Below are 13,592 nucleotides of genomic sequence, written 5' to 3'. Positions count from 1 at the left end.
TCAAACTCACGACTGTAGGGCGTGGTGACAATGCAAAAGGATAGTAAATTCTATTCTTACATGATCGAGAACTGACAGATGATTAGCCGTGCGGTGATAGCGCACCTGGACCATTTTCTCTGAGAGGACGGATGGTAGCCATTGACAACGGTGATCATAGTTATCAAACCCGGCTCGACCCGGCCGGTTCGACCGGAAACCCGGTCACCCGGTCACCTGCCCGGGCCAAGCCATACGTTGAACCGGACTTGCAATAGACCCGGTGGAACCCGGTTAAACCCGGCTGGTTTTGATTAAAGCCGGTGACCCGGCCGGGTGATGTGACCCGGTCCGGGTTGGGAATTTTTTTTTTTTAATTCCTAAGCAAAACGGCGTCGTTCTAATGCATAATTTCCCCCTCCCCAAACTGAAATGAAACCCTAATGGCTATCCAATCCCCCCTTCCCCCATTGCCTCACGGCCTCACCTCACATCTCCTAGTCTCTCTAATGGCGTTTGAGAAGAGTTCTCACTTCTCTGACTCTCTGAGACTTTGAGAGTCTAAGTTCATCAACCTCGTCGTCACTCTCAGTTTCGCGTCATCCTCGTCGTCACCCCCTGCCAACCTCGTCGTCGTCACTCTCAGTCTCGCGTGCTCTTCGTCGGCTCTGTTCATCAAGTCGCGGCCTCAGCTCTCGTCGGCGCTGTTCATCAAGTCGCGGCCTCAGCTCTCGTCGGCGCTGTTCATCAAGTCGCGGCCTCACCTCTCGTCGTCACTCTCAGTCTCGGGTGGTCCTCATCAGTGCTGTTCATCAACTAGCTCAGAAAGCTCAGAACGCTTCTGCGGCCTCTCCTCTCCGTCACTCACAGTCTCTGCCTCCGTTCCTCTGCTCCCTCAGGTCAGTGCCTTTGCTATTGACCTATTGTTATGGAATCTGTTGATAAATTTGATTTTTTAGAGTAGTTCTTGACTTGTATTGTTGCTGAATTCTGGTGGGCAATTTGGTCTCTGTTGAATTGAATTATATTGTTGCTGGTTGGTAATTTGGTCTCTGCTTCAGATCCTTGGCATTTGTCAGAAAATTTCTCATTTTGCTCTCTAGTCCTTTGATTCTTGTCTTGAATCTGCCTTTTCGATCTTTCTCAGTTAAGACTTGAGAGGCAGTTCAATTCTATTGCATTGTTCTTGAATTGTATTTTCCCTGTTTGTTACTGGTTGCTGCTGTTGCTATTTGCTGTGTTGGTAATTTGGTATATAGTTTTTAAGTTGCTGGTTGTTTAGAGTTGCTGTTAGTTGAATCAGAAAACATTGGTGTTGTTGTTTACTGCTGGTATGTTTAGACTTTAGACTTTGGAGTTGCTGTTAGTTGAATCAGGGAACTTTGGTGAAATGGTGGTGGTTGTTGTGTTGGTTAAAAACTGATTTAAGCAAATCCTGTTGCTGAAAATATTTTTGGTTTTTTGGCTAGAATTTTAAAAATGGCTTCATCTCAAACACCATCAGAAACGCCACCATCTCAAGAACAAGCATCATCAGCAACTCCTACCCCTGATCTTACCACTAAAAGAGTTTATAACAATAGAGGAAAGACTGATCCAGCTTGGGGTCATTGTAAACAAATTGTGGAAAAAACAGGAAAAATTACTATGATGTGCATATATTGTGACAAACCTGTTAGGGGAGGTGGGATTAATCGATTTAAGTATCACTTGGCTGGAAATGGAGGAGATGTTGAGAAGTGCAAAAAGGTTCCACCTGCTGTTGCTCATCAATTTGGGCAAAGTATTGAAGAATTTATGAATAAGAAAAGGAAAACTCAAGAAAATTATGCAGAAAGTTATGGAGCATGTGATGATGTTGAAAGAGAATTTGATAGAATGGAAGAGGTTGAAGTACGACAGCAACAACTCCAACATTCAAGGACAAGGTTGCCACCACCTACAGCTAGGAAAGGGAAAAAGACTACTGGAATAGAGACTTTTTTCCCATCTTCAACAACACCTGGAGCCCAACCAACGATAAAAAGTGTATTGCAAAGTAAAGAAATTGTGGAAAAATGTGACATTGCCATTGCAAAGTGGATGGTTGATGCTTCTGTGCCATTTAATGCAGTTAATTCAGCATATTACCAACCAATGATTGATGCTATTGCAAACATGGGTGCAGGATATAAAGGTCCAAACTTTGGTAGAGTTCGTGGGTATTTGTTGAGTAAGTTGGTGGAGGATGTGAAAAAGATGATTGAACAGTATCGTGAAATTTGGAAGCGAACTGGATGTACTATCATGGCTGATGGATGGACTGATCGTTGTAGGCGCACTTTAATTAACTTCTTGGTTTATTGTCCTAAAGGAACTATCTTCCTAAAGTCTGTTGATGCTTCTCATGCCTCCAAGACTGCTGAATTATTGTTTAAGCTTTTTAAGGATGTTGTCAACTTTGTCGGTCCTAAAAATGTTGTTCATATAGTGACAGATAATGCTGCAAATTATGTTGCCGCTGGAAGGTTGTTGGAAGCTGAATTCCCTAAGTTGTATTGGTCTCCTTGTGCTGCGCATTGTATTAATTTGATGTTGCAAGATATTGGAAAGTTAAATGAAGTCAGTGAGACAGTTTCACATGCTTCAAAGATTACTAAATACATATATAATCATTGTCATCCACTGTATCTTATGAGGAAGTTTACCGGTGGACGAGAAATACTTCGTCCAGCTCCAACTCGCTTTGCTACCAACTTCATAGCTTTGCAGAGTATTCTGGCTCAAAAAGATGCATTAAGAGCTATGGTAACTTCTAAAGAATGGACAATCTCAGCCTACTCCAAAGAAGCTAAAGCTAAAACATTTGTGGATCAAGTTTTAGACTCTAAGTTTTGGAATCAATGTACAGATGTTGTCAAGCTTACTGAGCCACTTGTTCGTGTGCTTTGTATTGTGGATAGTGAAGATAAAGCTGCAATGGGTTTTCTTTATCAAGCTTTTAATATGGCTAGAGAAGAGATGGTGAAGAGGTTTCGACGAAGAAAGAAGATTGTGGAGCCTTACTTGAAGATTTTGGATACTCGTTGGGATTCACAACTTAAAAGAAATCTTCATGCTGCTGGCTATTGGTTAAACCCTGCTTTTCGATTCAATGCTGCTGAATTTGAAAAACATAAGCACCACTTCTGGCCTACTAGATGTAATTGAGAAATATTCATATGATGATCCAAAATTGAATACTAAGTTGACAAGTGAGAAGAGAATATATTCTAATGCTGAAGATGATTTTGGAAGACAATCTGCACTGCGTGAACGAAGCACAGTGATGCCAGGTAAATATTTTATTTAGTTTTATCTTTCTTTATTCGTTAATTTATTTAGAAAAACTACTTGTAATGTATTGCCTCTTTTGATTTTAGACCAATGGTGGGAATCTTATGGAACTGGAGCACCAAATTTACAAAAGTTAGCCATTCGTGTTTTAAGTCAAACTTGTAGTTCTTCTGGTTGTGAGCGAAATTGGGGTATTTTTGAACACATCCACACAAAGAAGAGGAATCGGTTAGAACACCAAAAGCTTAATGATCTTGTTTTCGTTCATTATAACTTGAGGCTACAACAAAGGTATCTTCTATAATTATTTATCTAATTTTAAAAAGTATTGTTCATTAAAATTTAATCTTTAGTTTAGTAATTACATAACTTGATAACATAGGAATCTAATGAGAAAGCAAAGCTATGATCCAATTTGTCTTGATACATTTGATGACCATTCGGATTGGATATTGGAAGATTCACCGCCGTTTTTAACTCCTGAAGAGGTTGATGCTCTACGAAATGATTTGGCAAATATGTCCATTCAACCAACTTTGGATGATCTTGGTAAATTCTTTAATTGCTTGAATATTTTAATCGTCAGTTGCTATTATGAATTATTCTTGATATTGATTTGTCAAAAATACACAAATGTAGATCAATTAAATTTGGAAGATGACCAAGATAATGATGGACCAAGTAACAATGCTATGGAAGATATGGATACAAATCAAAATGAGGGAAATGTTGATCAAGCTCCTAATTTGCCCTATGAAGATGTTGATGCCAACTTTGAGCTCACCCCTTGGACTTGATTTAATGACTGTGTTATCTTTAATTTGCTCTAGTTGATTTAAATTGAGAACATATTTTGTACTAAAAACTAGTTTATTAACTCTTCCTTTAGATTATTAGTTATGTTTAAGACTTGATATTTGATTATTAATGTTTGTAAGACTCGCATTTTAAGTTTTAAGACATTATTTCAATTTTATTAATATAATTTTATATTTTTTTAGTTATGACCGGGTTAACCGGATGAATTAGTGACCCACCGGTTGAACCAGTAACCCGGTGACCCGGTCATATGACCGGGTTGATTACCGGTTCGGTTCTGATAACTATGACGGTGATCCCCAACATACAGCTTGCCATGGAAAGGAGTAAGAATGATTGGATAAAAGCAGTAGGAAGGTAGAGATTCAGAAGGAACACAGTATCTTCATGCGCTTATCTGAAATTCCCACCAATGAATTACATAAGTATCTCTATCTCTATTTTATGCTTTATTTATCTTTATATTCGAAAACCATTATAACCATTAGAATCCGCCTGACTGAGATTTACAAGATGACCATAGCTTGCTTCATACCAACAATCTCCGTGGGATCGACCCTTACTCACTTTATTACTTGGACGACCCAGTGCACTTGCTGGTTAGTTGTGCGAAGTTGTGAAGAATGTGTGAACCATAGTATTGTGCACCAAATTTTTTGAGCCATTGCTAGGAATTGTTTGAGTTGTGAAAAATATGAGTCACAATTTTGCCTATCAATGAACATGCTAAAGTCTGGGATTATCACTTCACAGATATTTGGTCTTCCAGCTAGTCAAGCAGGCAGGTATGAATTTTTCGGCTATGGTCCCAGAGATATGTACAATGAAATTGCTCGGCAAAGGCATCAATTTCCTGGTTATGCAGCATGAGTGTTGAAGAAGTTGGAGGATAGGCGGTTGAAGGATTTACAATTATATTTCAAGGCATGTCATGATTCAAGAGGTTTGTTACGTAACTTGTTCTGGTCTGATGCGATTAACCAATTACACTACCAACTCTTCGGGGATGTTACTGCTTTTGATGCTACGTACAAGAAGAAAAAGTATAGTTGTCCATTAGTCATATTTAGCGGGGTTAACCACCACAACCAAACAATTGTTTTTGCTGCTGCATTAATTATGGACGAAACTGTTGATACATATATTTGGCTCTTGCGTCAGCTCATGTTTGCAATGAAGGGTAAGTCCCCGACCTCAATAATAACTGATGGGGTCATGGCAATTAGTAATGCAGTAAGAGATGTATTTTCCAAAGTCAGACATAGATTATGCGTTTGGCACCTTATTCGAAATGCGACTAACAATGTTGGAAATTCATCGTTTTCATCTACATTCAGAAAAATCATGTTGGGAGACTACGAGATTCCTATGTTTAAGCGTAAGTGGGTTCAACTTATTGAATAATTTGGCCTTGAGGATAAGCCGTGGGTGAACAACATGTATAAAGAGAAGCATATGTGGGTGATAAACCACTATTTATGATTTACAATATGTTTAATTGTGTGGTTTTTTCATGGTCTTTACCCACTTATTCATGGGCTACTGCATATATAAGAGGTAAGTTTTTTGCTGGCTTTAGAATTACCTCAAGATGTGAAGGTCTACACTCAGTTGTGGCAAGGTATATGGGGTCGTGGTATAATTTGACAAGTTTTGTAGAGCATTTTCAAAGGTGTGTTGCACACTTGCGCTTTAAAGAATTTAAAGCTAATTATGAATCTACACGTAGGGTGCCTGTCATGCAGACCTGTATAGAGCTACTAGAGAGATTTGCTACTGAGATATACACTCATGAGATATTTCTATTGTTTCTCTAGAGCTAGATCAATGCGGGTGCTAAACATAGAGAATAACGATGATTGCTCGAAGTACATTATGTGTAAGCATGAGAGGCTCGATTTTCTGTGAACCGTTGAATTTCGTCAAGAAGAAATGATCTTCATGTGTTAGAGTTTAAGAATGGAGTCATTTGGAATTCCTTGCGATCATATTGTGAAAGTTCTGGTTGACAGAAATATTTGTGTGATTCTCCGATCATTAGTGTTGGATAGATGGACAAAGAAGGTGAAATCAGCACTCAATTATGCAAGTGGGTTCACCAACAAGGTGAGACACGTGACATTATTATGGGGTTGTACTCATCTTACAAGGCTGTAGATGAAGGCACTAAGCAACCTCAGTCAGGTGTAGCTAAAAGTAGCAATCTATATGTGCATCAAACCAATATAGGCTCAGGACAATCATCTAAGAAGAAGCGATAACGTTGTAGTGTTTGTCAAATGGAAAGACATAAGAAGACAATATGTCCTTGGCAAAAGGACATTGACAACAACGTTATAGAAGATAAAGCTAATGGTTCAGATAAGGGCGACATGTATGCCGAACCGACGGCTAATTTAGATAGTGATAATTAGCAACCTCCATGAACTTAATATTTTTGCGTAGAGAATCACTTATATATTTGTGCTTATATTTTTTTTACTATATTAATGAAATTTTCTATATTCTTCCAATATTCGTACTTATGTTTTTTAGATGAAATAATTGTCAAATAAATCTTGGTTAGACAATAAATAAATTAATAATTTATTTAATTCAAAGAATTATTAAATTATATAATTATTCTTAATAAAAATTTTACAAAAATTATTGGCATTGAAAAACCGGAAGAACCAGTGTCGTTTTGCGTTTTGTATAAAAAGAAAAATGGGAAAGCGAGATGTCCAGCAACCTCCTTCTCCTCTCAATTCTCACCTTCTCAAATTAAGCTCTTTTCCCCCCAAAAAACCCTAGTAGTAGCCTCCATCGCCGCCGCACAGAGGAAGACACTGCCGCCGTCCATCGCGCCGTTGTCGTTCCTCAACTATCCAAAACTCCTGTTCATTCTAACTCCTCTCAACTCTTACTCTCTCAAACAAAGCTCTCTTCCCCCAAAAAAGAAACACTAGCGTATCCGCCACAAGGAGGGGAACACTATCACCGTCCATCACGCCGTCGTTGTTCTTGAGCCCTCCAGCCCTATTCATTCCAATCGCACTTCTTCGTTAAACTCAGTCTTTCTCACTCAAGCCAAGCAAGAAACACAAACACTCCCTTCTTCATCAAAATTTGACATTAGTCCAACTTTGAATTGCTCTTCATTTCAAAACCTAGGTCAAAATTGCCCCTAGGGTTTGGAGGAAAGCCCTAATTTGGTGGATGCAATTGGATCTGTAAAGCTTGCCGATTTTGGATTGGCAAAGGTGGAAATCTTCCTTAGTTTATACTTCGCTGTTTAATTCGTTATTTTGTTTTTTTTTTTTGTTGCTTCAATTTCAGTTGATCCAGTTGCTTAACATATTAATTTTCTTATACTGCTTTATTATTTCAGGCAACCAAATTGAACGACATTAAATCATGCAGGGGGACACCATTGTGGATGGCTCCTGAGGTTTGAACTCTCTTGATTCTTCAATTAGTTAGCTTAATTACTGGATGAACAGCTCTAGGTTGAATTTCCACTTTTCTTTAGCTATGGACCAAACACAGAAAAAATATATTTGTCAAATAGTTACCGAGAGCTGCATGCCTTATAAGGGTGTGGATACCTCTTCCTAGCACGACGCATTTTGACGAGTGATTGTGGGGGGCTTCGGCTACCATTCCTATCGTCACAGGCAAAACCGTGGGGCCTTGTGTGCCAAAGTAGACAATATCATGCTAGCAAGTGGTCTGGGCTGTTACATCTATTGTTGTATTAAATTCTTACTTTCCTCTTATGTTTGAAGAGGAAAAATCCCTATGAATTTGAAACTAAAAGTCCACCTTAAGCTTGCCAAAATTTCTACCTTGTTTTATAGCTTTATAGTTTCTTGATGACATCATTATTGACTATGAGGCTGAAATCTGCATGTTGTGAAAGGAAAGAACCAAGGTTATGAGCTTCTAGCTGATATGTGGAGTTTGGGATGCACTGTACTAGAAATGTTAACAGGCAAACTTCTGTATTCAAAGTTTGAAAGTGTTTGTGTCTTATTATTTCCCTTTCATTAAGTTATAATATAATCATTATTTGCCTCTTCTTTTTTGTCTGAAGCGATTTTCATATTTTCAGTTTTGATTTTAGTTCCTATTCAATCTATTCCTATAAAGCTTATTTTGGCCTCTTATTAGTGATTGAACAGTTCATGCTTATGCCTATTGATCAAAATTCCGAGCTCCAAATCTTATGTTGTAAATAACTGCTATATTTTGTTAGGAGATATTGTTGATTGCTATAGATATATAATAACATGAATATTTTCCATTAATTGATTAGTTGTATAACTGCATATTTTTTGCTATAGATTTTTATTAGTCTCTCAACTTTTGATCTCTTCTGATAACATATGCATGCATTATATAGAATTGGAAAAGATGAGCGTCCTTCTATGCCTGGTTCTCTTTCAATGGGTGCTAGAAAAAGGCTTATGCTTCGGTAGAGTTTTTATGTGATTGCTAATATTCATCATGAGTGACATGGCTAGTCTCAATAGGATAATGTATATAAGGGTTAATAGTAGAATTTTTTTAGTGTGAAATGCTAATTGACAGTATAGCAATTTTCTAATGCAACATGTATGCTTCTGCCTCAATCTTCATGGTGATGAGGAGGAGGATCAAAAGCATGATAATATTGATTCCATGGATGAAGATGATGAAGCTACTCAAGAATATTATGTTGAACGGTGGTGGGGAATGGGGTGTATTCGATAAGTCTTATCTTTTTGTCCCTTAAATATTTAATTAGGTGTTGTTATATATATATATATATATATATATATATATATATATATATTAGTGTCAATGATGAGAACAAAGAAAAAAAACCACTAACTTTACAAAGTTCTATTTAGTATTTGGAAGTGGTTTTGCAGCTGTAGAAATGCAGAAGAGGAGATCAATGGAGTTCCTAGATGGAAATGAAAGAAATACATTGTTTGTTATGTTAAATAAAATATTTTTCATTTTTTTCTCACTCAATTTTCTTATTCTTCTCCTATTTTCACTTCTGATTTTCAATGTAACGATTAATCAAAATATCAAGGAATACGCTCTAATAATTATAGGATTTGAGGAAAAAAATGGTTTGAGTGTGATGATTGAATCCAATTGTCTTAGTAAACTTGTAATCTACAACTACTTTTGATGTTTGAACGGTTAACATAAACCATTGTAATAAATACCTCTAGTTAAATTTGCTAGTTTGTATTTGACAATTTCAATCACATTTTCATCAAGAATATTATAGTATCGGTTAATAGATTTCTTGTAATCCCTATTAGTGGAAATTTTTTATGATTTTGCACCTCAATAAGTTTAACGTACGCTTCACAAATATATATAAGACTAAAATACGCTTACAAATATAAGAGAATTTAAAAAAAAAAAACCCTTTGTGACTTGAAAGAGCATTTATCATACTAGTTCAAATCTTGAATATATGAAAACATAAAAATAGAATGGAAACAAATAAAAAAAATGAAATTTTTTAAAATAAATTAATTGTATAAAATAAAATATACTTTACAAGACATAATATTTGTATGGCATTGTTGCTGAAATAATAAATGAAAACAACATTACTTCATCATAAAAATATAAGTTTTTTAAACTAAGATATCTATATAGTGCATAGAAATACAGAAAAATTGTAAAAGCCACAAAGAAAAAAATATCTATTTAAGAAGTCATTAAAAATAACTAAAGAAGTAGATCCACCAAACCTAAAAAATAAATACTCAATAACCAAAGTATTGTAATTTATCTAGATTACTACTATTATCTTTATATCTCATGGTTTGTGTGCATATTCCAAAACTTATTGGCCGACGCTATAATTCGTGACTTCTTCTTGTTGATCCGACTCTTGAGTAGATGCACAGCGATTATCATGCGAATATCGTGATCCTGAAACTGTAATTTATGTATTATAAATTAGTACAAAAAAATAAGGATCAAATATTAGAGATTTGTTTTGGCTGCTCACCTTATTGTTACCCGTTGGTTTAAACTCAAAAGTCATATCCATCCACTTTATTACCCAAGTTGCAGAGTTCTAGCTTGAACTATACATTGAGGTATATTTTCTGACCTTTTTAATTTTGTTGTCATGAAATTGTTTATTATACTCTTGAATGATATCATCCTTGTAAAAGTTCAACATGATGATGTGCTCCAGTACGTTTGCCTGATTTCAGTTAACTAGTTAAAGATTAAAAATAAAATATCAGCAAATAAGCTTGAAAAAAAATTTTGGCCTTACTAGTGTATTGATAACACGTTTATGATAGTGAATTCTGTCATCATTAAAATGGGTGTCCAAGTGATAGATTGTGCAATCGTCAACCGAGATTACCATTAGATACCAGTGGTCACCCTCTTGAATAGGAACATATATCTAGACCATAAAATTTACCCGTGAGTTATGTATGTTGATAAGGAAAAACTATATTCAACAAAGAATATCCTAAAAAAATCTAACAAATTTTAAATTAGCAGTAGGTTGCATAAATTTATAAATATAATGTTGCATCTTCTGCTTTAAATGTATTTTACTGAAGACATCCATCTAAAAACATTAATGCATTCATATAATTGTTAGTACATGATAAATCATGGTACTTTATCAGCATTACATTTATAACTTATAATCAGTAAAATTATCTTGTTAGGTGTTATAGAACATACCACAAATCTCGGTGGAAGTTGCCATATTGTCTTGAAACTTATATCAGATTACTCATCAATGCATCTCAATGGCACTAATTCAATAATCTGAACTATAATCCAAATATATTACTAGATTGTGCGAAAAATCAAATGTAAATTAATTAATAGATGATTTATGTACCTTATCAGTAATGGGTCTGTCAAGTACGAAATGATCAAAGTCTGATCTAGTAGCTCTGATTATGTTTGTTACCACAAGTTCTTCACTGTATCAATTAAAAATCAAAATACATTAGATAGGTCCTCATTGATCGACAATATGGATAATATCAAATTAACTTACAATAAATCTAACGAGGCTGAAAATGCATATGCACAGGCTTTATTTGATCTTTCAAAAGACGCATGGTTGGAGTTGGCATAAATTTACACTTCATTGACTACAAGGTTTAACACAAAAGTATTAGCAATACTCATTGTGGACTAGATGATTAATTAGCACTACTCATAACAAATTAGATAATTAAAGATTGGTGCCTAAGAGGTAATTACGTTGGTAATGGAAAAGAAATAAACAAGCCTTCTATAATCTTTTGTGGGTTGGCTCAGTGCATAAGATGCCTTGGATTTATTGAATGATTTGGGCTCAATCTTTGGTTTTCTAACTCCGCCTGGGAGAGTGAACGGTAATTTTTTCCATGTCCTCATAATAGTCTTGCCCTAAGAAAAAAAATAGGTTAGTAAATACTTATTATCATGTTAGGAATACTAATAAATATGATGTATGAATTTTACTACACATGCATATACCTTTGATATATTTTTCTTTTTCGTTGCAGCTCTTACAGTTGGGAATACTGGTTTGTCCATATTGATTTTGATGTTGAGCACATCATCGTGAGTGAAAGACCTCTTATCAAGCTCAATAAGATCATCTTCATCATTCGATATTGCAATATGAATATCAATATCCGAACTCTTAGCCTTCAATCTATTTGGGAATGGACGTGTCTTTTGTGAAGAAAATTTGGTTAGAGTCTCGAAATCATTGTTCAGATTCAGTTGTGTCATCATTGTCTCAATGCGGCTTACAGATTCAAGTATTTTATCAATTTTTTTGTCCCGAGTCATATTTACAACTCTCATTGACTGCAAAAATTTTAGGTAAAATAACTCTATATAAATGTAAAAATATAAAAAGAGTGATGGTTATTCTGATAAGATTGTCAATGGATAAAAACAAAAATTTTTCTAATCACAACTAATAGCGAAAAAATGTTTATAATTTATAAAATGTATTACATAATATAAATTGCATTACTATTTGCCAACTTAAATTACCTACATCCTAAGGAGGACCTCTTCTACTTTAATAGGCAATTCTTCACTTTTATTTAGATCCTTGTTCTGAATAACATTGTCATTGATAACTAGGTTATCTTGTAGAAAAAAAACATAAAAGATTAAATAACTCATAATAAATTCAACTAAAAAATAAAAACCCATTACGCCTTACAGGTATTGAGAATTATAGTTCCAATTTCATCAACTAAATCAATTGTGATAATATCACAGTCTGTAGGCAGTGACATATTCTATGTATTACATGCATCATTGGGCACTAAATCTTCGTTAGGAGGAATATCCATGATTGTTATCAATTGAAGAATATTATATGAATAAATTTGGTTGAATGGCAAATATTTAAAACAATTTGTCAAAGTATAAGAAATTAGTCGGAGTAAGCACATTTATATACACCTAATAAAGATTGTTAAATTTCAATTCTATCTTTTTTTTTAATTTTTAAACTAAGTGAACAATTCTAAAAATTTTCATGTTATCTTATCTTTTCGTTAAAATCAAATACAAATTGAATTTTATCTTTATTTTTATTTTAAAATTTAACAAAGTGAGTTTTATTAATTCATATGACTATATCTTATCTATAATTATTTTTAAGTCAATAAATACACAAATAATAATAATAATAATAATAATAATAATAATAATAATAATAATAATAATAATAATAATAATAATAATATTGGATGGATCAGTAATAGTTAAATAAAAACAGGAACAAACCATTCTATTAATATTATCAGTGAAAATATGAGGAATCTAGTTGAATAGCACTACATGTGTTCAAGCACTTACCAATCGATTGAAACAATAATTGAGGATACTTCAATCAATTTCATTAACAAAACAATCGATTAAATCAGTAATTGAGGATACTTTAATCTATTTCACTAACAAAACAATCGATTGATTGCATACACAAGAAGATTACAAGCTTTCTTCAATCAATTGGTTCCTAACTCAATCGATTGAATGCATATCAATTGATTTTAAGAACAATTGAAACAATTTCAAGCCCCTAAAACAGAATTTCTTCATTCTTCGACACATTTTCTTCATGGTCCAGGCCTTGGGATGATGCCCTTTGGGTTTGTAATGCCTAGATTAGTGTATAGAAGATCAATTGCTTCTCCTTGACAATTGATAGCTTCAGTTTGCCTGTGTTGACGCTGCCTCATCTCAGCAAATCGTCCTTCAATGTATAATCTTATGCTTCGTAATTCATCCATCAAATCTTGCATTGTTGGTGAAGGAGGTGGTGGTGGTGGAAATTCCTGGGGTTGTGCTTGCACGTCAGGGTCTTGTGGTTGTCCTTGGATCTGAGGTTCTTGTGCATCCGGATCTCTTCCCATCTGTGTTAGAGTGCTGTCATCAATCTTGGCTACATTACTCAAGGCGATACTTTTCTCTTCACTCAAGTCAAT

At 34.8% G+C, this 13,592-nt stretch overlaps 1 protein-coding gene across 1 annotated transcript; it reads left to right on the top strand.

Moving 5' to 3' along the window:
• Window positions 1-1,458: 1,458 nt before the first annotated feature.
• LOC112717680 (uncharacterized) lies at window positions 1,459-4,091 on the top strand. Its single transcript, XM_025769646.1, has 5 exons — window positions 1,459-3,160; window positions 3,243-3,293; window positions 3,381-3,585; window positions 3,677-3,843; window positions 3,934-4,091. Exons 1-5 carry the CDS (start codon window positions 1,459-1,461, stop codon window positions 4,089-4,091), a joined length of 2,283 nt encoding a protein of 760 aa, XP_025625431.1.
• The last annotated feature ends 9,501 nt before the right edge of the window (window positions 4,092-13,592 follow it).

The sequence above is a fragment of the Arachis hypogaea genome, chromosome 10 (genome assembly GCF_003086295.3).
Source record: "Arachis hypogaea cultivar Tifrunner chromosome 10, arahy.Tifrunner.gnm2.J5K5, whole genome shotgun sequence".
Lineage (NCBI taxonomy): Eukaryota > Viridiplantae > Streptophyta > Magnoliopsida > Fabales > Fabaceae > Arachis > Arachis hypogaea.
Note: the sequence above shows the minus strand (reverse complement) of the source record. Positions and strands in the feature narration are given on the sequence as shown.

Coding starts and splice junctions, on each gene's coding strand:
- LOC112717680 (XM_025769646.1), top strand. CDS start 1,459: ATGGCTTCATCTCAAACACCATCAGAAACGCCACCATCTCAAGAACAA. Junction 3,586..3,676: donor AACTTGAGGCTACAACAAAG/GTATCTTCTATA, acceptor TTGATAACATAG/GAATCTAATGAGAAAGCAAA. Junction 3,844..3,933: donor ACCAACTTTGGATGATCTTG/GTAAATTCTTTA, acceptor ACACAAATGTAG/ATCAATTAAATTTGGAAGAT.